At 37.6% G+C, this 24,841-nt stretch overlaps 1 protein-coding gene across 1 annotated transcript in view; it reads right to left on the minus strand.

Moving 5' to 3' along the window:
• Positions 1 to 17,936, minus strand: part of GAS2L3 (growth arrest specific 2 like 3) — a 36,082-nt gene extending 18,146 nt beyond the window's left edge. Inside the window, exons 1-2 of the mRNA XM_080811923.1 lie at positions 17,877 to 17,936; positions 4,419 to 4,466 (exon numbers count right to left, since the gene is read on the minus strand). Coding sequence (XP_080668049.1) covers positions 4,419 to 4,442 — 24 coding nt within the window. The 5' untranslated portion in view covers positions 4,443 to 4,466; positions 17,877 to 17,936. The remainder of the gene's footprint in view (positions 1 to 4,418; positions 4,467 to 17,876) is intronic.
• Between the last annotated feature and the right edge of the window lie 6,905 nt (positions 17,937 to 24,841).

Genomic DNA, 24,841 nt, shown 5'->3' on the forward strand with positions numbered 1-24,841 from the left:
GGAGGGAAGCTTGAAATGGAGGACCAGAACTTAAGTGAGATGAGAGTGTATCCACACATGGGGACAGCCTTGTGCGCAGTATCAGACCCTGAGTAGGATGAGGAGGGCTTCCCCAGGGAAAGATGGGGAACATCCCAGTGCAGGGTGTCAGAGCCCAAACGAGCTGAGAAAGACATCAACTCAGGGAGTGGGTGGTAGCAACAATGGGAGATTGTTATATTCACTGGGATTTATCAAATGGAAGCCAAGTTTCTTACTGCCAGAGAAGAGAGGTCAACTCTTACGGAATAAGAGAAAACTAGAATGAATCCTGTGGTGACTGGAATATCTTCTACCAGAAAGCAAAGAAGGCTCAAAGAGTGATAGGTCAGCATGAAGGGACTTCTTCTACTGGCTAAATCAAGAGCAACTTGAGCATTACACATTGAATAAAATAGAAAACTATCAGTTCATATAGATATAAATATATGAATAAACTGGGATTTTGATGAGAAATGAGATTTGTATATAGTTTCAAAGTATTTCCCCACAAAATCCTTTCACAAAGAGAAGAAAGAGTAATTTTACAGTAGAGAAACCTGACAGACAGCAACTTAAGCAAGTGACAAAGGTAAACACAATCAATAATGGGACAAATCAAAATCACATCCCACCTGAAAGGATGCAGTGAGAAAACACAGTATCCCTCTGTGATATTCCTGCCACATATGCATAACCTGAATCTAATCATGAGAATACAACAGGCAAATCCAAACTGAGAGATATCCCACAAAATAAATGGTTTCTAATATTCAAAAGTGTCAAGGTCATTAAAGAAAGCAAAGATACTATTCTAGACAGATTAAGGGACATGACATTAGGTGGGAATACTGTACCAATGTTAATATCCTGGTCCCAATTATTTCATTGCAGTTGTGTAGGACGATGTCCTTATTTGTGAGAAATACACACTAAAGTATTGAGAGGTAATAAGGTATTAGACTGGCAACTTATTCTCAAATGTTTTGGCAAACAAAATCTCTGTTCTACACTTAACAGCTACATTGTGGGTTTGTGATTACTTTAAAATAAAGGTTTGTTTGTTTTTTTAAGATTTTATTTATTTATTTGTCAGAGAGAGTGAGCACAGGCAGACAGAGAGGCAGGCAGAGGCAGAGGGAGAAGCAGGCTCCCTGCCGAGCAAGGAGCCCGATGCGGGACTCGATCCCAGGACCCTGGGATCATGACCTGAGCCGAAGGCAGCTGCTTAACCAACTGAGCCACCCAGGCGTCCCTAAAATAAAGGTTTTTTAATTTTAAAAAAGGAGGTACGAGTATAGTTAATACCAAGTGCATCTATTCCCTTCTTGATTTTTAAATGTAGATCATTTTCCCTCTAAAATATATTAAACTTATTGGAGTGTATTTAAGGCAAGTCTTACTACACGAAATAAAAATCCATAACACCACTGTTAATCCAGACAAACTTTGGAGGAAAATAAAAAAAAAAAAGAGTTGTTTCCAAGTTCCTATAATGAGAAGCAAATCATTAAAAAAAAAAAAAAAAATCCCAAAGCGAGGGGGGGTGACATGAATACATACCACAAGAGGGAAGCAGAAGTAGCAAAATGCAATAAAAATATCAAGATTATAAATAAATAAATAACTCATTTGAGGGCCATTATTTTAGGAACTAAGAGTAGAGATTAGGGAATGAAATCCTAAATATATAAAGATATTAAAAGTTTTAGGAAAAAGACAAGATGTCTTTTTTATTTATTTCTCTGAATTCTCTTAAAATTATTTCAAAGGGAGTATAGCAAAGATTTACTACTTAAATCTTCCTTTCATAAGTATGTCTTATTTCTGTTAGCACATGGTATTCAGTTAAATATTTGTTAAATAATTGAGGACATTAGCAAATGACTCTTTGCAACATCAAAATCAAGATGCATCTTACAGTTGAAGATATTTTATAGCAAATAGAATGTTATTTGTCTTTTAACAATTTGGCTGAGCTGAAAAAAGGCAGAGCAGTTGCAAATGTTTGTCAAGGAAGGATGTGATACAGTTAGAAGGGTGGTTTTGGAAAAAATTGTTTGTGAAAATGAAGAGGCTAACATTAACAGAAGCCATTCTAATTTCTTGCCACATTAGGGAAAAGAGTACTTGGATTTCTCCTATTCTTGCCAAAAAAAGACAGTAATAACTTGGGCTAGTCAATAGCATATTCATGTTGTTAAAATTTAGATGATAATAGCAAAAACTGTATGTATAAATGTTGTCCTCAAACATGTGAAAGCTGTCATATTGCAAAGATTGCTAATCCACAGGCAATATATAGATGAACTTGAGTACGTACAAAAACTTAACTTACAATTAGGCAAACTTTTTTGCCTATACACAAATGGGCCTTTTCTCAGTTCATAGCTTTTTGTCAGATTCTCAAAGGGGACTATGTATGACCCAAAAGAGATCAGGAACAATTGTTCATTGATTTTTTTAGACTGTATGTTTATTTACTAATCAGAATGAATGATATAAAAAAAGGGGAGCAAGGAAGATCTTAATGTATTAAATTAACAAGAAATCAGCTGATAAGCTATCTACTGAATGTCTCCTCTCCAAGAGGCACTTATGAATAACTACACAACGGTCTAATATAATTAGCAGAGAAAGAGATGAAAATCCTACAAAGTTTTCACACTCATCAGAGAGAGAAGCAAAAACATCCATGACCAGATGTCAAAAGTACTCTTAGAAAAGAATTAATAAAGATGGATCTATAGACTCTAGATCAGAGAAGGTTTCATGGAACTATAAAACAAAACTATAAAGAAAAATCACCAAGCTAAGAAAATATTAATGACAGAGTAGAATGAGAAAAACATTGTCAATACAGCAATTATAAAAAGCACCCAATAAAGAATCAAGAAAATATAATTAACATGAAACTGATGACATTTCTGAGACTTAGATAAAAAGAGAACAAATCAAAATAATTGGATAAAAAATAGTTTTGAGTAATAAAGGAGTTTTGAGCATACTCAATGGGGATTTGAGAGGACCCAAAGAGCAAGCATAAGACCTTTTGGGAGACAGCCATGGACTCCCAAGTCCCAAAAGGGAAAGACTATAATAGAACTCTTTATTAATACAGCTGCATAGCACACATAGGAGGGAGTATAAGCAGGATCATATTCAGAATTGTTGTTAACATTTGATAAATAAATCATCTTTAGTCTTCACCACTGTCATCTTGATAAGCATTCTTTCGAAAGAAAAAGAAAGGAAGGAAGGAAGGAAGGAAGGAAGGAAGGAAGAGTTTCATGACATAGGTATAATCTCCAGTTTTATATGTGAAGAGTTTGGTTATACCAAAGATACGATTAAACTACTTAAGTGTCTACTATGCAACGTACATTCTAGTAGGTACTTTGCTCATGTTCTCTCATCGATTCCATTGATTTCCTGAACAACGACCTCACCTTGGAGGTGAGGATACAGAGGTAAAATAAACTTTCAGAATCTTACAGAGTTGGCAGAACCAGAACCGGAAATGATTGATTCTGAAGTTCTCACTTCACAAAGCAAATTTTATTATCAGCATCTTTATAGGTAGATTTCAATGTGATTTTTATCTTTAAATTAAGATTCAAGCATATTCTAATTCTATCAAAAGAAAACTTTTAAAAGAATATAAGAGTAATATAGCAAATACCAATTCTGGAAATCATTCAAATGTAAGATTATTCTGGTTTGTCTAATTATCTCCATCTTGCTTCCCCTCACCCAAAACAAATAAACAAGCAAAAAAACACTTTAAATTTTAAGTTTTAATGTCTGGTCATTTATAGGCATTACAGAGCACAGGCTTAATTATCTAAAATAATTTATAATTGTTTTCATTGAGAACTCTTTTAATTACAAATACATACTAAATTGTAAGGAGAGGAACATTATAAAATGTTCCAATTCTCTTCCCAGGGTAGTAGAGTGGACACACCAATTCTAAGGAATTTTTGACTTTTTAAAAAATTTTATTAACATATAATGTATTATTTGCTGCAGGGGTACAGGTCTGTGAATCATCAGTCTTACACAGTTTACAGCACTCACCATAGCACATACCCTCCCCAATGTCCATAACCCAGCCACCCTATACCTACCCCCACACTCCCCAGCAACCCTCAGTTTGTTTCCTGAGATTAAGGAATTTTTGACTCTTATAATTTGTATAAGTGAAAGCTTAAAGTCTTTTCAGAACTAGAAAGTTAAAATATAGTCATTTCTGTTATTAAAATTTCATGCTTAAAAGAACTAGTACAGTAAAAACATTTGGGGATAATTCTAATATTCTAATTATTATAATTTTATATAACCTCACATAATTATTATCTCATGATTTAAATACATATTTTCCCAAGAAAAACACTTACTTGAGTTGCAGGTTGCATGGTCATCTATATTGAAATGAAATTGCTTTTCTGAAAATAGAACAAAACATTAATATGCAAAAAATGGTAGCTTTCCTACTCCCCAACCCCCAAATTTTAAGGAATCTGCTTTAGTCTCCTATTTGACTGAAAACTTAAAACTTTTTCTTCTATTTAGAACAGTGTGACTATAGAAGAAATCAATAATCACTCCTAGCTTCTCACTTATGAAAGTATTCCTCATTTAAAAGAGGAAAACCTGAAACAGTTTCTGGCCTAATATCAAGGTAATTCTGGAAGCATCTGGCTAGAAAAATAAAACTGACAATAAAACTTAGCACATATAAAAGTCTCCCCAATATTTCCCCTGTAAACATAATGTAAACTATAACGCAAACACCAACAGCACAACAACTAATACGGAAGTCAAGTATCTCTCATCTGATTTTTATAAAGAGATCATAAAAATTCATCTGGACTTTGCAGAAATTCACAAGCTTAGCCATTAGCCTCTTCTGCCAGACAACAAGGTAGTAAAGACAGATATCAACTTTAACTATAAAACAATACTCAATGCCTTCCCATAATAATTTTTCATAAGGTGTTTTCTACATAAAATACTAAAGACAAAAAAAAGAAACAGCAATTTTAACTCCAAGTACTATTTTTGAAATCTATTGAAAAAAAAATACAATTTTAATTAATTAGGTTAATACAATTATTTAATGTAATTTTAGAGGGAAAAAAGGTGAAGAGCTTAAAAACACTCAGAATAAAAGAGACTATATAAAACCTAGGATTTTTTATTGCTTATGGCAGCATAATATACTAGTCTATTTTTTATTATTAACTACCATTAAAACATTATAAAAAAATTAAAATGGTCTATAATGTTGTCAATTTCCAAGAAAAAGTTACTTTCTCCTCTAAGTTTTGCCAAACATACCTCATGCACAGTATCAACTACACATACGACTTTCCTTTCAGGAACATTTCTTCTGGTACCAAAGTTGAACTTGAGCTAAATCTAACTGAAAAGTCTAATATTACATCACGTTTTCTTTGCGGGAAGGCAAAGGACAGCAGAATGTCCTTTTTGATGTCATTTTTCCTTCTCTCTACCATAGCAAAAGGCCAAAGTACAATTGAGCATTACTAATGAGCTTGTTATGCTTCCCACGAGCTAATTCAGTGGGGAATACATTTTCCTTTGGCATAAATAATTCTTTGTCCTCAACAAAGATCCACAGTAAGAAGCTTCCGAGACTATTTTTTAAAAATGCAGCAAAGAAGCTGCTCCCATTAAAATAAGGAGTCCCACATAATCAGACAAGAGCTTTAACAGTTGGAACTGCCAACCCAAAACAAAAGAAGGCCTAAATTATAAGGCGTGTGCAAATCAAGAACAGTGACACATTCACAAAGAAGCTATCACAAAAATGTTTCGTAGTTGCATTTTATGGAAAATCCAACAAAATTGGTTTTACGAAAGAAATGAAGAATTTGTGCACAACCTTCAGTCACTTGAGCTTTAGCAGAAGAGTCTTTTTTATACATATTTTTCAAAGCATTCTTCTTGTGTAATACAAAGAACTACTTTTAGGATGACAAAAATATAACCATCTGTATTACCTTTAAAAAGAAATCTTCTAATAAATTGTACTCAAATAGGCAATAATGTAACTTCATATATGAAAAACTATCACATATACAAATACATGCTTTTATTGGGAAACTTCTATAAACTGATGAGATCGTATCAGTGAATCAATTAATTAATGAGTACTCATCATGTTCCAGATCCTAAGAGCCAGTTATTGATATTTTCTAATCATTTACTATTCTTTTTCTAAACCATTTTGTGTCCTCAGGTATTTAATCTTCTACAGTTACCCCTATCCCGAGTCTGCACCACAATCACAATTCTTACCTCCCACTCATTTTGTTACTACCTATTTTCCTCTTTTCTATCCTTCCCTAAAAGTCTCAGTCTCTATTTTTCTCACATAAACCAAATATGATGAATCAGCAACACTCCATTTTTGGAGCTGCATTTTAATCAGCAAATTATTGCCTTTATTTTGTTTTGCTTTTGTCTTTCTCTCTTTTGGGAGGAGCCTATTTCAATTCTTTGACAACTTGAGGAAGTCTTTTCCCTTAGATTTGGGCAAAAAGATCTCTGATTTGACCAAACTATACTATAACCCTGCTGGGAATCATTCACAAGACCAGGAATTTATACAGAGATCTTAAAGGAAGAGAACTAAACTTTTACAGTCCGAGGAAATCAGAAACGCAAAAGGCACTCACTCACCCACCTGAAACCTGAACAGGATTTGGACCTAACCCACTCATCTTAGAAACAGTTTCAGTCATGAGGTCCTCAAGATCATTTACGGTTAGCCTCTTCATACCAATTTAACGTAAAATCATGATGGCAGAAAATGCCAACCTGTTGAACAGATCCTTCTTCCCACAGCTGTAGGCTTTGAAACTGAGTACATTTTTATCCCCCACCCACATTATAAGATATGACGGGAGAGCATAAAGTGGAATAGTACATTCCTGGTACAAAAGGGGGAGGGGGAGTTTGGAAAAAAATGACAAAAAAGCAAAGAAACAAGGCAAGTTTTTTCAAGAAAAAAATGCCATTAACTGCCATCATACCACATTTAGCACTCAGACACCAGATTATTGCCAAAATACATAAACTTCAGGGATACGATAAATGCCAAAATTGGGATAGTGGGATAATGCTTACTGTTGAGGAGTGGGAGAAAAATGAGACTGGGAAGAAATGCCCAGAAGCCTTTCAACTGCACTGGTAAGATTTTATTTCAAGATAAATGGTGAGAACACAGGTGTTATTATACTAGTCTGTATGCCTTTCTGTATGTCAAAAACCATTTCATCATTTTTTAATGCTTCATTTAGAAAAACAATCGTAGAAGATATCCAGATTTTTTTCAGGGTGGGGGGTACTTTCTTAGCTTTAAAGTTTGGGCTAAATATTTCCTAATTGCCTAATAGGGAAAATAGAAATGCTATAGTCATACCAAAGATATTTCATTTTTTTAAATATGTACTAAAATAACACATCATAAAAGCACCAGCTCTGGTAGTAGAAAGTAGCAGACACATCTGGTTTGAATTCCAGGTCCAGCACATTAGCTATATGACCTTGGGGTGCTTAACTTTTCTGATTCTCAGTATTCTCATCTGTAAAATGGGATACCACCACCTCCTCCACATGGTTATTATAACAACTAAATGAGATGACACACATGTAGTACCTGACACATAATTACCACTTAACAAATGAGTTGATATGATTAATATTTTGACAAAACATGATTATAGTTCATTTAATATAACTTACCAAATTAAAAAGAGATAAGGCTAGTAATACCTAGAAATCATTAAACATAATATGGGAAGCTTCTTTTACTAATAAATAAATATAGTTATAAGCGAAAGCAAAAGCTTTAAAATAGCCATGTCATCATGGGGAGGATACTCAGATATGAATTTGTGACTCACAGTTCTCTTTGCTAGAATACAAGTCTTCAGGAACTTATCTAACATCAGCCCTTTGCTCCATTCAGTCTGTCTCCTCGTTGTCCTCCCTCAGTTTTGTTCACTTCCGTGGCTACATCACTGTTCAGTCTGCTTTTCCATGGGGTGAACACTCATGCATTGATTCAACAAGCATTTACTCTTCCTCTTTAATGAACTAGGACCACAACCAAGAGACACAGTAATGAACGTAACAGACATGTGACTGCTCTTATGGAACTAATACACCAGTCGGGAAATTTTTAAAAAGCAACCACACAAATGAATACACAGAGTTAAATCTTGATCATTTTACTTTGAAGGAAAAAATGGGGAAGGAAACAGCAGGGCCTACCTTAGACTTAGATCGAATGCTTAGAAATGGTTTAGCTGAAGGGAAAACATGAATGTGAAGAATGGTAAGAGTCAGGGAATGAGAGGAAGAGTTCTAAGTACAGAGAATAATTTTTGCGAAGACTCTGAGGAGAGAACGTGGCATATTCCTAGAACTGAAAGAAGCAGGCATGGCTGCAGCAAGGACAATGTGTGGCTTGGGAGGGGGCTGAAAAGTTAGGCAGCAGCCCCACCCCACTAGGCCTCCTGAAGAAATTAGATTTTATTCTAGGTGCAGTGAGAAGCCATGGGAGAGCTTTAACCAAGGGAGAGACAATCTAATTCCGAGTTTCAAAAGAGCTCTTTGAGGGGGAGAGTGGAACACGGCAGTGAAATAGTGATGGGTTTAACAGAGAAAGGGGAAAAGAAACAGAAAGGGGAGTGGCTAGAGATGTGGGGAAAAGAACCAGGGGAAACAATGAAAGAAGGAGCCATAGAGAGGGTAGAAACAGTGAGACCATATAGGAAATGGGAGCACACAGGTAAAGAGATGGAGAGGAGCCTGGCAGAGGAAGAGTTAGGAAATCTGCAGGACTGCAGTAGTTCAGTGACAAAGTGAGTGAACTAGAACAGTGACATTATCTCCACTTTAGAGAAGTGGATGGAGTTGATACCCACTTTAGTCAGAACCAAGACCTGGTAATGGTTAGAGATGAGGGGTGGAAGCGAGGGATGTAAGGGCAGAGTGAAATGTCAAAAGTGACTCCCAGGTTTCTGACTTAAGCAAATGAGCAAATACATAGTGGGAGCATTTATTGAGGTGAGGATGATAAGAGTGTGAACAAATCGAGGCAGGAAACACAATACAGGCAGGTCAAAAGCACTGTGTTTTGATCATATTTAATTTGAGAAGACTTTAAAGACATTCTAATGGAAGTGTTTGTCTGGCAGATGGTAATACTAATCTAGAGCTGAGAAGAAAATTTAAGAGAAGGTAGAAATTGTTGGAAAATACTTGGGAGGTAAAGCTATTAAGAAGAATGAGATAATTCTTCTTCTGTCTTGAGAAAGAAATGGAGAAAGCAGTAATAAGGGCTTAAGAACAAGAGAAAAAACTGAGAAAATCCAGTATTAGTCCTGAGAAGGAGTTAGCATAGGAGATAGATAAAGAATAGTTGAAAAGATTCTTCATCATCTTAACTAACCCAGGCTTATAATTTGTTTGATTAACCTCCTCCCAGTAGCCCTTCCTGACTGGCCTGAATTACTTCTGATTCTATCTTTAGCTCTTGAATTCACATAGCATTTCCCCAATATCTTGTCTTTACACTAGTTCATACCATCTTGTGTTATTTCTGTGCATTGCTTTGCCAACTATATTGTAAGTTCCTGGACTACTGCTAGAAGCAGTATTGAAAGAGTATTCAAGCCTAAAGTTTAAGAAACACTTTTGGTAAATCTCTAGGAAAAAATGGGTTGTCTCTCTTCTCCACAGTGTTTCTATCGTGGAACAAAATGTGACAGCAGCTTGGAACCAGCGAAATCATAGACACGTATCTATTGGGAGACCTTTTTTTTTTTTTTTAAATTTTTGGTATTCTTTATTATTTTCATGTGACATGAACTGATAAATTATTTTGCCTCTCAGCCAGCATGTCCAAGATGGAGTATGTACAATGGTTACTAGTCAAAGTACCAGCAGGTCAAGTGAGATGCCTGATAACCAAAGGAATCACTAAGAAAAAAAAAAAAAAGAATGGTGTATAGGCAGAGGGTCCAAGTGAAAAGCATAGAATAGCTGTGCCGAGGGGCATGGATTCTGGAAGCAATGAGCTACTTAGGAACTTATGCCTCAGTGAACAAGTACAATTTTATCCCATCTTTAATGAACTCTATTTGTGGTAGACAGAATGGTTCCCCAAAATGTTTACATCCTAATCCCCAGAACCTGTGAATACACTACTTTGTGGGCAAAATGGGCATTGCAGATTGAGTAAATTAAAGACTTTGGGATGAGTGATTATCTTGGTAGGTCAAAAAAATCACAAGAGTCTATGTAAGAGGAATGCCATGGCCAAAATTCCTGATGAACACAGATGCAAAAATGCTCAACAAAATATTAGCAAACTGAATTCAACCATACATTAAAGGGATCATATACCATGATCAAGTGGGATTTATTCAGGAATGCAAGGATGGTTCAAACCCACAAAGCATTCAACATGATATACCATGTTAACAAAATAAAAAACAAATGATCAGCTCAATAGATATAGAAATAACATTTAACAAAATTCAACACCAATTTATGAGACAGATTCTCAACAGAGTTGTTACAGAGGGAACATAATTTAACATAATAAAGGCCATATATGACAACCCCACAGCTAACATCATGTGGTCAAAAGCTGTATATCTTTCCTCTAAGATCAGGAACAAGAAATGGATGCCAACTCTCACCACTTTTATGCAACATAGTATTTGGCAGTCATGGTCAAACAATTAGACAAGAAAAAGAAAAGTATCCAAATTAGAAAGGAAGAAGTAAAACTGTCATTATTTACACATTACATGATATTATATATAAAACATCCTAAAGACCACCAAAAAATCTTAGAACTAACAAATGAATTCAGTAAAGCCATAGGATTTAAAAATCAATACATAGAAATCTATTGCTTCTATACACTAATAACAAATTATCAGAAGAAGAAATTTAGAAAATAATGCCATTTAGAGTTACATCAAAAAGAATAAAATACCCGGGAATAAATTTAACCAAGAAGGTAAAAGACCTGTACAAACTGAAAATTGTAAGACATTGATGAAAGAAATTGAAAAAGATGCAAATATATGAAAAGATATTCCATGCTCTTCAACTGGAAGAATCAATTAAAATGTCCATATTACCCAAAGCAATCTACATATTCAGTGCAATCTCTCTCAAGATTCCAGTGGCATTTTTCACAGAAACAGAGCAGAACAATCCTAAAATTTACATGCTTGCTCATTCTCTGTCTCTCTCTCTCTCTCAAATAAATAAAATCTTTTAAAAACACACAGCATGGTACTGGCATGAAAACAAATACATAAATCAATGGAAAAAATTAGAGAATCCATAAATAAACCCACACATTTATGATCAATGTATAACAAAGGAGCGTAAAATATGTTATAGCAAATGGACAGTCTCTTCAATAAATGCATTGGGAAAACTGGACAACCACATGCAAAAGAATGAAACTGGACCATCATCTTATACCACACACAAAAATTAACTCAAAATGGATTAAAGACTTGAATTTGAATGTGAGACCCGAAACCATAAAACTCTTAGAAGAAAACATAGGTGGTAAGCTCCTTGACATCAGTCTTAGAGATGATTTTTTGGATCAAATTCCCAAGGCAAAGGCAACAAAAGCCAAAATAAATAAGTGGGACTACACAAACTAAAAAGCTGATGCACAAGAAAGTAAACCATCAACAAATGAAAAAGCAACCAACAGAATAGGACAAAATATTTGCATATCTTTTATGTGATAAGGAGTTAATATCCAACTCAACTCAGTAGCAAAACAATCTGACTAAAAAATGGACAGAGAACTGAGGGTTGCTGGGGCCTGTGGGGTGGGAAGGATAGGATGGCTGGGTTATGGACATTGGGGACGATATGTGCTATGGTGAGTGCTATGAATTATGTAAGACTGATGATTCACAGATCTGTACCCTTGAAGCAAATAATACATTATATGTTAATTAAAAAAATGGACAGAGGACCTGAATAGATATTTGTCCATAGTAGACATACAGATGGCCACAGATACATGGAAAGATGCTCAAAATCATTAATCATCAAGGAATGCAAATCAAAACTACAATGAGGTATCACCTTACACCTGTCAGAATGACTTACCAAAAAGCCAAGAAATAACAAGTGTTGGTGAGGATGTAGAGAAAAGGGAAACCTCCTGCACTATTAGTGGAATGCAAATTTATGCAGCCACTATGAAAAACAGTATGAAGGTTCCTCAAAAAATGAAAAACAGAACTACTATGTGATCCAACAATTTCACTTCTGGGTATTTATTCAAAGAAAATGAAAACACTGATTTGAAAAGCTATATGCATCCCCAAGTTCACTACAGCATTGTTTACAATAGCCAAGATACAGAAACAACCTAAGTGTCCACTGACAGACAAATGGATAAAGAAGTGGTGTATGAATACAATGGAATATTACTCAGCCATAAAAATGAATGAACTCTTGCCATTTGTGACAATATAGAAGGACTTAAGGGCATTATGCTAGGTGAAATAAGTCAGATAGGGAAAGACAAATACCATATGATCTCACTTATATGTGGGATCTAAACAAACAAACCAACCAAGCTGATAGATAAAGAGAACAGATTGGTGGTTGCCAGAGGTAGGAATTAGGGGGTGGGCAAAATGGGTGAAGGGGTTCAAAGGGTACAAACCTACAGTTTATAAATCATGGAGATGTGAAGGTCCCCATCACAAGAAAAAAAATTATAACTATGTATGGGGATGGATGCTAGCTAGATTTTTCATGGTGATCATTTTACAATATATACAAATATCAAGCATGTATGTTGTACATCTGAAACTAATATGTGACATGTCAACTGTATCTCAATAAAAATATATTTTTAAAAAGAGGGAAGAAGAAAAGTCAAAGAAGTAGAGAAATAGATTTGAGTAGCATCACTGTCAGCTTTAAAGATGGAAGGAGGAGACAAGGAACACAGGTGCCCTCTCAGAGCTGGACAGGGGAAAGAAATGGGACTTCCCCCTGGAGCCTCCAGAAAGAAGGAAGCCCTAATAACATCTTTTTTTTTAGCTCATTTCAGATTCGTGACCTCCCAAACCACAAGATAACAAATTTGTGTTGTTTGCAACCACTACAGTTGTGGTAATCTGTTTCAGCAGTAATAGGAAAGTAATAGTGGAGAAAGGAAGCTGTGCCCAGAGGGTCAAGATATTTGGCCCCAAGAAAGCAATATGCACCCAGAACATGACTGGAAGATATAGTGATCCAACATATTAAAGCAATGAGAAAAATGGCACCAATCTATATAGTATGCTAAAAGATAAATAAAACCAACCAACCAAACAAACAAACAATGCAAAATTTGTAGGTAAAACCCATTGTGCTATGTGTTCTCTATCATCATCTCATCATCATCATCATCATCACCACTATCATCAAATGGCCCTGCCTTTGTATAACTGAGATTACTTATTCATTTCCTCACTCATTTACATATTTACAAAGGCTTCCTATGTTTATTATTTCAGGGAATAGCACCAACAGTCACCAAGTTAAATAGATTATCCATAATTCCTTCCTCTCCCACACCTTCACTGAGGCCTTGCATTCCTCAGTTAAAATAGTGACCACATCTTTGTTGCTTCTACCTCTAAATTTCCTCTTCAATATCTATGGCCACCCCGCTAATTCAAGTCATCATCACCCCTCTCTCTAGGTTTACTGAAACAGCTTCCAAACAGTCACCCTCACCCAGCTTTGTAAGCCTCCAACCTGTTCTTCATGTGCTGCAGCCAGATTGATCCTTCAGAAACCCTCATCTGAGGATACCTTTCTCCTTCCCTACTTAAAACCCTTAATGACCCTCCAATGCCTTCAGGATAAAGCCCCAACTCCTCAACAAAGCTAACAAAGCCTGATAAATCCCCTCTAGTCTCTTCTCTAGACCCTCACACTCCAGCCGAAATGAACTTCTTTTAGACCCTCCAAGCATGCTCTTTCATCTCTGGGACTTTGCCCGATGATCTATCTACATGCAACAATCTTCCTCCTCCTTTCTTCCAGACTCATTCCTACCTATTTCAGATTCAATTCCTCTATTTAAAAAAATTTTAAAGAAACACCTCCCAAACTCCCTCCCTAATTTAGGTTACACAGCAATATATGCTTTTATGTTACTCTATACTTTCTAAAATAAGACCCTTATAGGGGGAACATTCTCTACTTCTACTACTGTGTAGAAATTAGTGCTAAAATTCGTACCAGAATTACTCCTAAATACAGTAAATGTTTCATTTATCACTAAAGGGAATATGAAACAATAATGAAGTAAATCTGTGGTATACTCATTAAAGGAAAATGCAGCTTCCAAAGCAGATAAAGATTTTTCAAGAGAAAGAAATAAGATTCTTACAGCTTCATAAAAACATCACATGTTATTTGCAAAATTATAAAGACTACTCATTTGTTGGGAGTCTTTGCTTTTCTATTTGAAATTTTCCTTTTGCAATATTTCATAGAGATTCAACCTAAATAATTTTATGTTCAATAGAACTATTCATTCATCAAAAAATTTTTAAAGAACTTAAAACACTTTGCCTTTATATATGATAAACTAAAAGACTCTATGGAAAACATACCCATACACAAACACTAATATAAAGAAATGTAAAAACAACATAAAGTATCTATTAACAAGAAACTGCTCAAATAAGTCGTCATACATTCATACAGTGGATTTATTCAGCCACTTGAAAAAATAATAGCTATATCTACTGATATGAAAAGATGAAAAAGCAACCTGCAGAACAGCATGTATAATTATGTTATTGGGATCACAATGTTTTCTAAATTGGGGGAGGGAGGGTATAAAAAAGAACAACTTCTGAACACAGTCAAACAAGTTTTTCAACAGCCAATTTTATTTTTAGGATCCAAAATTGTAACATGTCACCCATCAGGGGAAAAAAAAGTCATTATGTTTGAAACTACATAAAGTGAGCTCTTCAACCATAGTTAACTGTATACTGTTACAGAAAAGTATATGTTGTGTGATAGTGGGCAGAAATTTCCATCAGTCAGCACTTCAGCAATATCTACCATATGACTAATGGTCATAGTACTATAAATTCCTAAGATGCTTTCAACATCAAAGATGAAATTAATGTTTTCTGCATATGCTACATTTTATTACATTCTAGTTCTTTAGAAATTAGTAATTTATTGATAAAATAAATGGCAACTTTCTGTTAAAACAACCTACTATGTAACAATGTAATAACATTTGTATTTTTAGAAGGAGAAACACTAAAGAAATACAAATGCAATGACTGCCTTATCGTGTAAACCTGTAAACATGCCTTCCGAGGCATTTCTTTATGGCAGTTAAATTTTGATTAAAAATTGTGAAACTGGAAGTGAGATAAACTTACTGACAGACTCAAGTTTCCTATTCTCTCAAATTCTATGTACATGACATGGTTCTTTAGGTATGTAAAGGTGTATCTGATATCAAAGTATAGAAAGCAATAGGTAATAAGGAAATAAAACACATAAACACAGACATACATGGACATGTTACTCAAAGTAAACTATAACAATACATATTAACCTTAATCCTTTACTTCCCTTCTCAACAGTCGGCTTGAGAAAAATTATTGAAATAACTGAACTTTCTTAACTCTAAACTTGAGATTTACAGGGGGATGGGGAGGGGATAATAGAAGAGTGCTGCATAGTAAAAATATAGTGAATACACCAAAGCTAAATGGGAAAATACAAATTAGGAAACATTACTTCTGAACTGGTCAATTCTCCAAATACCATTAGACTCATTTAGTTTTTAGTAATAGCATGTATGTTGCTGACATTCTTCTCTTATCACACACTTTGATCTACCATCACAAATTATTTCTTACTATTTTTTTTATTATGAAATATTCAAAAATAAAACTATACATGGCAGAAATGAACCTGGGCTATACAAACAACTCTGTGCAGAGAAGTTATGTAACACCAGGAATATAAATGAAGGGTAGTGTGACACACACAAAAAACGGGGTGGACTGAATTCTGAGTGGACTCAGTAGGTTATTTACTTTCTCTGAGCTTAAGTTTCCTCACCTATAACGTGCAGATTACACCAACAACATTACAGGATTACTAAGAGGTTTAACATTAAGATAAGTAAAGCACCTAAAACACGTAGCACCATCTAGGTAATAATGTGTTTGATATATAGCAACAATTACTATTTTTAGTGCTTACAGGTATTAAATTAATCAGTGAATAAAAACTCATCACTGTCTTCAGCACTACCTTTACCTGCTGTGCCTCTCAGTCCTTTGGGTGTAGCTTGAAACTTTTAGTCCAAATTAAATAGCAAGAAATAATAATAGCTATATCTCAGGCACCGTACTAAACTATTTACGTGGATTATTTATTTCATTTAATCCTCATGACAGTCCTCCCATCAATAAGGTAGGAGCTATTGTTAACTTTTTTTTACAGATTAGGAAATTTAGGCTTAGAAAAATTAAAAAACTTGCCTAAGGTCATACCCATGGTAAAGCCTGATTTCAGAACCTGCAAGCTTAGCAACTTTGCTATGTTAAAAAGAAATATTACTTTTAATTCAATAATGTCAAAATAGCAGACACCTACTATCCAAAGCCGTTAATGAATTTTTGAAACAGATGAATCAGACAATTTATATCAGAATATATGCTAGAAGATTCTCACCAGTTTCCACTTTTTCATTCAAATCCAACCCAATCTCCTCCCAAAGAAAATCTGAGGTGGCTGGAATTCCAATTCCTAATAATTTAAATCCCAAGAAATGTGATCACATAGTAGCTCACCAACTGCTTATCTTCTGATAAAGTAGTTATCAGCGCTCTTCACGCGAGCAAAACAAAACCCAAAGTGTAACTTGGACTGTGCCTGCAAAAACCCATCTCTTCACTTAAGGACTGGATCAGCAACTCCGCCATGCATACCACAGCACTCTTTTTTTTTTTTTTTTTCCCCCCACAGCACTCTTAAATCCGTAAAATTCAACTTGAAAAGATTAGTTAGGAACCAGGAGTGACTGCGTGAGGAAGGACACCTTCCAAGAGCTTCCCTCAGATTTCCAGGGCAATCTACAAGCCTTCCCTTCCTTTTACCCCGCAAGGCAGCCCTCTAAACTAAAGGATGCAGCTGGGAAAGCAAAGCCCTGCCCGGACAGGAGAGAACAAATAGGAACGAGGCTGTAAACTTTGCCAGACGAGAAAATGACCGTCTGTGTCGTTCTCTTTCCAAGGTCTGTGACTTTATTAATTCTTCCAAAGGGTGGTGTTGAGGAATCAAGTGACCCTATATGCGCTAGGCGCTTGAGGATAAGGGTGCCCCTAGAGACCTTCAACTAGCTTCAGGTTCTGATCTCCCTCTCGTTTTCTAAAGCAGACCAGTAAGGGCTTGATACCTCTTCCCCAACCTACTACGTCCGCACCTGCTGCGCCCCCCGCCCTGCACACCTGTTGCCCCTCGCGCCGCACCAAGGTGGGCAAGACAGGGCTGGCAAAACGTCACCTTGACAGCCCCAGGGACCAATCAGAGGACGCGGCTCCCGCGGCGGGCCAATCGCAGAGCGTCTTGGATTCCGCGGAGCGATCCAACCAAACCAGCGCTTCGACTCGGCGGAGCGGCGGGGGTCCTCGAGCCCGCAGATTGAGGCGCGACAGCCCCAATAAGGCGAGGAAAGGCTCGCGAGGAAAAGAGAAAGCAAACAGGGAAGTACTCACCCGCCCAGGCGCGGGATGGTCACTTCTCCCTGCCGGGTGACATCTCGGTTCATTCTGTGCGAAGTCGGCACGCCCCTGACCAACCGCCGCTGCCTCCGCCTGGTTCTCGGGTCTCGCCGCGGTTCGCCGCCTGTTTCGAAAGGACCAATCAGAAAGCGGAGGGAGGGCGTGGCTGGAGGCCCCGCCCCAGGCCGCGGAGTGCACGCGACCCGCGCGCGCGCTTCAGTCAGCCGGGCCGCCCAGCCTTCCACGCCCTGGAGCCTTCCAAGTCTGGTGGCCAGCCCCGCTTTTCATGGGAAAGGGAAGTGGCTTGGTCACGAAGGAGGTCCCCCCCATCTGGCACCCCGGCGACATCAACAGCCCGGAAATTTGTCCCGATGGGCAGAAGAGGTGAATCAACCTCGCTTGTAAACATCTTGGAGAGTTGCCGGGTAGAGTGCAAGGGTGTTGCCGAGTCGTACCCAGATCTGTGAAGAGCCCCTCCCAACTGTAAGCCACTGGAGATCCGGCTGTAGTGCGGGCGCCACGGTTTCCGGAGACAAACTGTCACCCATAGGAATAGGAGTCCTAAGCAGAAACCTTCCCGAGAGAGGTCCCTTTTCCTGTGAGGTGTGGTGTTGAAAGATGGAGAGCTCCCGGCCACAACTGGAAGCAAACAGGATGTTGGCTCTTACTTCAGGAAACAAGAGACGGGGGAGAGGGGGGTAAAAATATTAACCTCATCACAATGAGGGATGCTTACTAGCTCGGAGGGTTGAAATCGAGCAGGGACTGGACTTAAGTGTAGCAATGAAAAGGTCTCTGATAACTGTAACTGTCATGTGACTTGTTAATTGTTGGGGGGGGGGGGTGGGGCAGTAGTCAAAAGCCTGGAGGCCCAGACCCTTCCCTCCTAGTTCGATTTGGTCAGATCGTGTCACTTCTCTGGCCCTCAGCTTCCCATCTGTAAAATGAGGGCGTTGATGTGGAATGATGTTCTCTCTCTCTAGAATTTATTCCTTCATTCACTCATCAAAATCAATGAGGATGGGGCGCCTGAGTGGCTCCGTCCTTAAGCGTCTGCCTTTGACTCAGGTCATGATCCCAAGGTCGTGGGATCAAGCCACATGTGGGGGTCCCTGTTCAGTGGGGAGACTCCTCCTCCTTCTTCCTCTGCCTGCTGTTCCCCCTACTTGTGCTTGCTCTATCAAATAAATAAAATCTTTTTAAAAAATGAGATTCTGCTGCTGCATTGCTGAGGAGACTAAAATGAAGAAGACAATGCCTCCCTTCAAAGTGCTGAATACCTTGGTTAAGGTTTAATGGAGGTCTGCAAAGGAGGGAACACCTAACAGTCTTGGAAGGTGATGGTCAGAGGTTTGAAAGGAGCTGAGTTTTGAAGGTTGATTAGGAATCTGACAAAAGTGGGGTGCCTGGGTGGCTCAGTGGGTTAAGCCGCTGCCTTCGGCTCAGGTCATGATCTCAGGGTCCTGGGATTGAGTCCCACATCGGGCTCTCTGCTCGGCGGGGAGCCTGCTTCCCTCTCTCTCTCTCTCTGCCTGCCCCTCTGTCTACTGTGATCTCTCTCTGTCAAATAAATAAATAAAATCTTTAAAAAATTTAAAAAAAAAAAAAGGAATCTGACAAAAGCAAGGATAATTGGGAATAAGGAGCCTTTTCCAGGCAAAGAGAACACATGGTTCCAGAGATGTGAGAGCACCTGGAATGTTCTGGGAATAGTAGTTCTTGAAAGACTAAAGACTGGAGATTGGGAGGTAGATCAAGCTGAAAGAGTAGGCACAGATGAAAGGTCTGGTAGGTGCTGAGGAGTTCAGAATTTTTCTTGCAGTCACTTGGGTTTGGTTATAAAAAGGGAATGATATGATGGTGTGTTTTAGAAAAAAAATTTTTTTTCAAGGATTTTTGAAGAATGGAGTGAGATTGGCAACAATTCCAAAAACTAGAATTTAACAATTACCTAAACTAAATTCAAAACGGTTGGAGAGGAAACAGTCTCTGGAGATAACCTGAGAAGCTGACTTATCTGGACTTAGTAAGCATGTGATAATGGTGCCAATCTAAGGAACACAAGGAAAACCACCATTGGAAAAGAAAACTACACTTTGGTTTGCGGTGTGTTCAGGTTGAAGCGTGAGAGGAACATGCAGGTAGAGGGGCTCCGAGGGGTTTAATTGGTTGGTGCAGGAAATACAGATTTGAGAAGTTAATTCAACAAATATTATTGAGTACGTGCCCCACACCAGACTCTATCCTGCACAAAGGGTCCTGTTCTCACAGAGTTTACATTCTGAGGTGGGTAGATAAGATGGTCATCCAAAACTTGACATATAAATGGTAATTGAACCTGAAGCCCTATAGTGGGCCTTCCTTTTTTACTGCAGTTGGTCCCAGAAGCCTTTGGTGCCCTTGGCTACAATAAATCAATTTTTACCTATTGTTCAAATAAATATATGTTTTATAGTGTTTCTGTTTAAAACTAAGGACAATTTGTCATATTCATATAGACAAATTTCAAAGTGGAGTTGTAGCTTTACATTGGGCTTTACTAATATCAAAATCTGTACGCTTCTCTACAGAAATTTAAGAGTTGTTTGATGAGTCATTAGTTAACAATTTTTTCTTACATGCATACTATGTGCCTAAATATTTGAATACCACTTATTAAAAATTGAAAGATGCTATACTTATATATGTATATAAACACTCTCTCTCTCTCTCTCTCTCTCTCACACACACACAACACACACACACACACGCACACACACCCCACCTAATATTTCTGAACTATTTACTGAAACTTTGACAGCAAGGCATTTTATGCTTGCTTTCTTTTTATTCTCATTGTCTATGTAGTTTGTCTTGGTAACTTCTGTACCTTATAAAGATACAAGACAGGAGGAAAGTGAATCTGCAACCAAAAAGTCCAAGCAAATCACTTTTCTTTAAGTCCATATCCCTCACTGGTTAAATGTGTACATTGGGTGAGGAGTTCCTTCTAAATTCTTTGATTCTTGTTGCTTTTCCCTTCTGTATTATAAATAAGAAAGTTCTCTTGTTGCTTTCTTAACCTCATTTTTACATTAGTTCCCGGTTAGTACCCCACTCCTTAAGTGCACTCACCATCTTACCTATCTTGATTTTAACACTACAATTAGTAATTGAGGGTTCCACCTAATGAGGTGAAATCTACTTTCATGTGTAGGTTTTCTAATTGGTGGTTAGGTTAATAGCTATATTTTAGAGGTTCTTACTTTACTTGAAATTGCCACGGTTGCAACATGCAGAGCAAGTTTCACCAGCCTGTTTTCATCAGATGATAAAGTCTATTAGTTACGGCTTTGCCAGAATTGTGAAGATGTGCCCCTATTTTAAGAAAGCACCATGCCTGGAAATCTAAATATTAAGTTATTACATTAGGAATAATCACTTATCTGACAAATCAGACAGAAGAGCCTCTCAAAATCATATACCCCTTCGATGTAGAGATATGATTTGGCTTTTTCACAGCCCTGCAAGAATGCTCTATTGCTTAAAACATACCGTAGTTACAAAAATAAACCCAAAATGTATTAAGGACTTAAATGAGAGACCTGAAACCATAAGACTTCTAGAAGAAAGAACAGGCAGTAATTTTTCTTACATTGGCCACAGCAATATTTTTCTAGATTTATGTCCTGAGGCAAGGAAAACAAAAATAAACTATTGGGACTACATCAAAATAAAAAGCTTCTGCACAGTGAAGGAAGCAATAAAACTAAAAGGTAACACATGAAATTGGAGAAGATATTTGCAAATGACATATCTGATAAAGGGTTAGTATATAAAGAATGTATACAACTCAACACCAAAAAAATAATCCAATTAAAAATGGGGAGAAGACATGAACAGACATTTCTCCAAAGAAGGCATACAGGTGGCCAACAGACACATGAAAAGATGTTCAACATCACTCATCATCAGGGAAATGCAAGACCACAATGAGATATCACCTCACACCTATCAGAATGGCTGAAGTTGTGGTGTCTGAGTGGCTCAGTTGGTTAAGCATCCAACTCATGATTTTGGCTCAGGTCATAATCTCAGGGGTTGAGATCATGCATCAGGCTCCATGCTGGGTGTGGAGCCTGCTTAAGATTCTTTCTCCCTCTCCCTAACTCCTCACCCAAAGCCCCCTCTCTTAAAAAAAAAAAAAAAAAAATGGCTAAGGTGAAAAATGCAAAGAACCGCAAGAAATACAAGAGGCAAGAAGTGTTGGCAAAGGTGTAGAGAAAAAGGAATTCTCATGCACTGTTAGTGGGAATGCAAACTGGTGAAGCCCCTGTGGAAATAATATGGAGGTTCTTTAAAAAATTAAAAATATAACCACCATATGATACAGTAATTACACTACTGGAGATTTACTCAAAGAATACAAAAACACTAATTTGAAAAGATATATCCACCCCTATGTTTATTGCCGCATTATTTATAATAGCCAATTTATGGAAGCTGCCCAGTGTCCATCAATAGATGAATGGATAAAGAAGAATGTGATAGATGATAGAAGATAGATAAATAGGTAGGTAGATTATACACACACACGCACACACGTACACACACACGCACACACACACAGTGGAATATTACTCATCCGTAAGAAAGAATGAAATCTTGCCATTTGCAACAACATGGATGGATCTAGACAGTATAACGCTAAGTAAAATAAGTCAGAGAAAAGACAACTATCAGATGATTTCACTCATATGTGGAATTTAAGAAAACAAATGAACAAATTAAAAAGAAACAAACCAGGGGCGCCTGGGTGGCTCAGTGGGTTAAGGCCTCTGCCTTCGGCTCAGGTCATGATCCCAGCGTCCTAGGATCGAGCCCCGCATCGGGCTCTCTGCTGAGCAGGGAGCCTGCTTCCTCCTCTCTCTCTGCCTGCCTCTCTGCCTACTTGTGATCTCTGCCTGTCAAATAAATAAGTAAAAAATCTTTAAAAAAAAAAAAGAAAGAAAGAAAAGAAACAACCCAAAAAACAGATTCTTTAACTGTGAGAACAAACTAATGGTTACCAAAGGACAGGTTTGTGGGGGGTTGGGTGAAAGAGGTAAAGGGGTTTAAGAATATACTATTCTTGAGGAGCACTGAGTAATATATAGAATTGAATCACTATATTGCACTCTGAAACTAATATAACACTGTATGTTAAGTATACTGGAATTAAAAAAAGAAATAGTTCTTGATTGATTGATTGATTGATTGATTTTTTTTGCTTCTGATGGGTTTATTAGTTGTTTTGTTCTCCATTTTGTGGCTGCTGCTGCTGTTGCATTTAATGTCTTGACATTACTGAGTGTCAGTCTATGGATTATACCTTGTGTGAAGTATTGGATAAAACTTGGGGGCAACAGAGGGCTTGATTAATTCATAATTAACTAAACTACTCATTCAGCCAATAACCTACTGAGAGCCAACTACATTAAAAACAATACTAAGCTGGGGTGCCTGGGTGCCTCAGTGGATTAAGCCGCTGCCTTCGGCTCAGGTCATGATCTCAGGGTCCTGGGATCGAGCCCCGCATCTGCCTCAGCATCCCTGCTGAGCGGAGAGCCTGCTTCCCCCTGACTCTCTGCCTACTTGTGATCTCTCTCTGTCAAGTAAATAAATAAAACCTTTAAAAAAAAAAAACAATACTAAGCTTATCTTAAAGAAATGTTACAGATTTACATTAACAAATATAATGTATAAGTAATTCAATGTTATGGAACTTTATAACAACAGTTGTAATTAATAGTGAAGTGTTATATCTATGTAATGGATTGAATACTGTCCCCTCTCCCCAAAATTCATGTCCATCTGGAATCTCAGAATGTGACCTTATTTGGAAATAAGGTCTTTACAAATGACCCCCTCCTCAATTTTGATAATTTGCTAGTATGGTTCATAGAACTCAAGGAAACAGTTTACTTACTGTTACTGGTTTATTATAAAGGGTACAACTCAGTAATAGCCAAATGGAAGAGGCATGGGGTAAGGTGTGGGGGTGGGGGAGAGGACGTGAGCTTCCACGCTCTCTCCAGCACACTGCCCTCCCAGCACCTCAATGTGTTCATCAACCCAGAAGTTCTCCAAACCCATCATTTAGGTGTTTTTATGGAAGATCCATTACATAGGCATTATTTGATTAAATACTTGGCCATTGGTGACTGACCTCCATCTCTGGGATCATCTTTTTTCCTCAGATTCTGGGAATGGGGCTGAAAGTTCCAGCTCTCTAATCACAGGGTTGATGACTCTAGCAATCACCCCCCATGCTGAAGCATCCATAGTCCCACCCCCATCACCTTGTTAGTATAAACTCAGGCCCAGTTGAAAGGAGCTTGTTATGAATAACAAAAGATGCTCCTTTCACCCCTATCACGAAATTCCAAAGGCTTTAGAACCTCTGTGTCAGGAACTGGGGACAAAGAGCCTATATATATATTTCTAATTTTATCACAGTTTTCCACATAAGAAGCATATTATTTCCTATTATAAGGTCTTCACTATGTGAATAAATCCACACCTACGCTGTAAACTCCTAGTTGTGTCTACAGCGCCCCCTCAGTTCCAACTCAATTCCCATCAATTTCCCTACAGATGGTTTATAATCTGGGCAACACCGACCCACATTCAGTTCCTCAAACTAGATCTCCTCCTTCAGGCATTCAGAAATTGATTTCTCCGTCTGAAGAGTCCTTTCTTTACCACCCCTCTCCCTTGGTGGGCCTGCAACTTCCCTTGGTGGGCCTGCAACTTCCCACTTTTCATTCATTAGCTCAATCCCTAGAGATGGTGGTTGCTGGTATCTTCATCTCACGCTGGCGAAACTGAGGGTCAGGAAGGATTGTGCTAAGGGTTGTCTCTCTCCAGATTATTTGTTCCTTTTCAACAGTTGCACAATTCACCAGCCTCTGCTTTTGCTCCTGCTACCCCTTTCACCT

Source organism: Martes martes, assembly GCF_963455335.1.
Source record: "Martes martes genome assembly, chromosome: 8".
NCBI lineage: Eukaryota > Metazoa > Chordata > Mammalia > Carnivora > Mustelidae > Martes > Martes martes.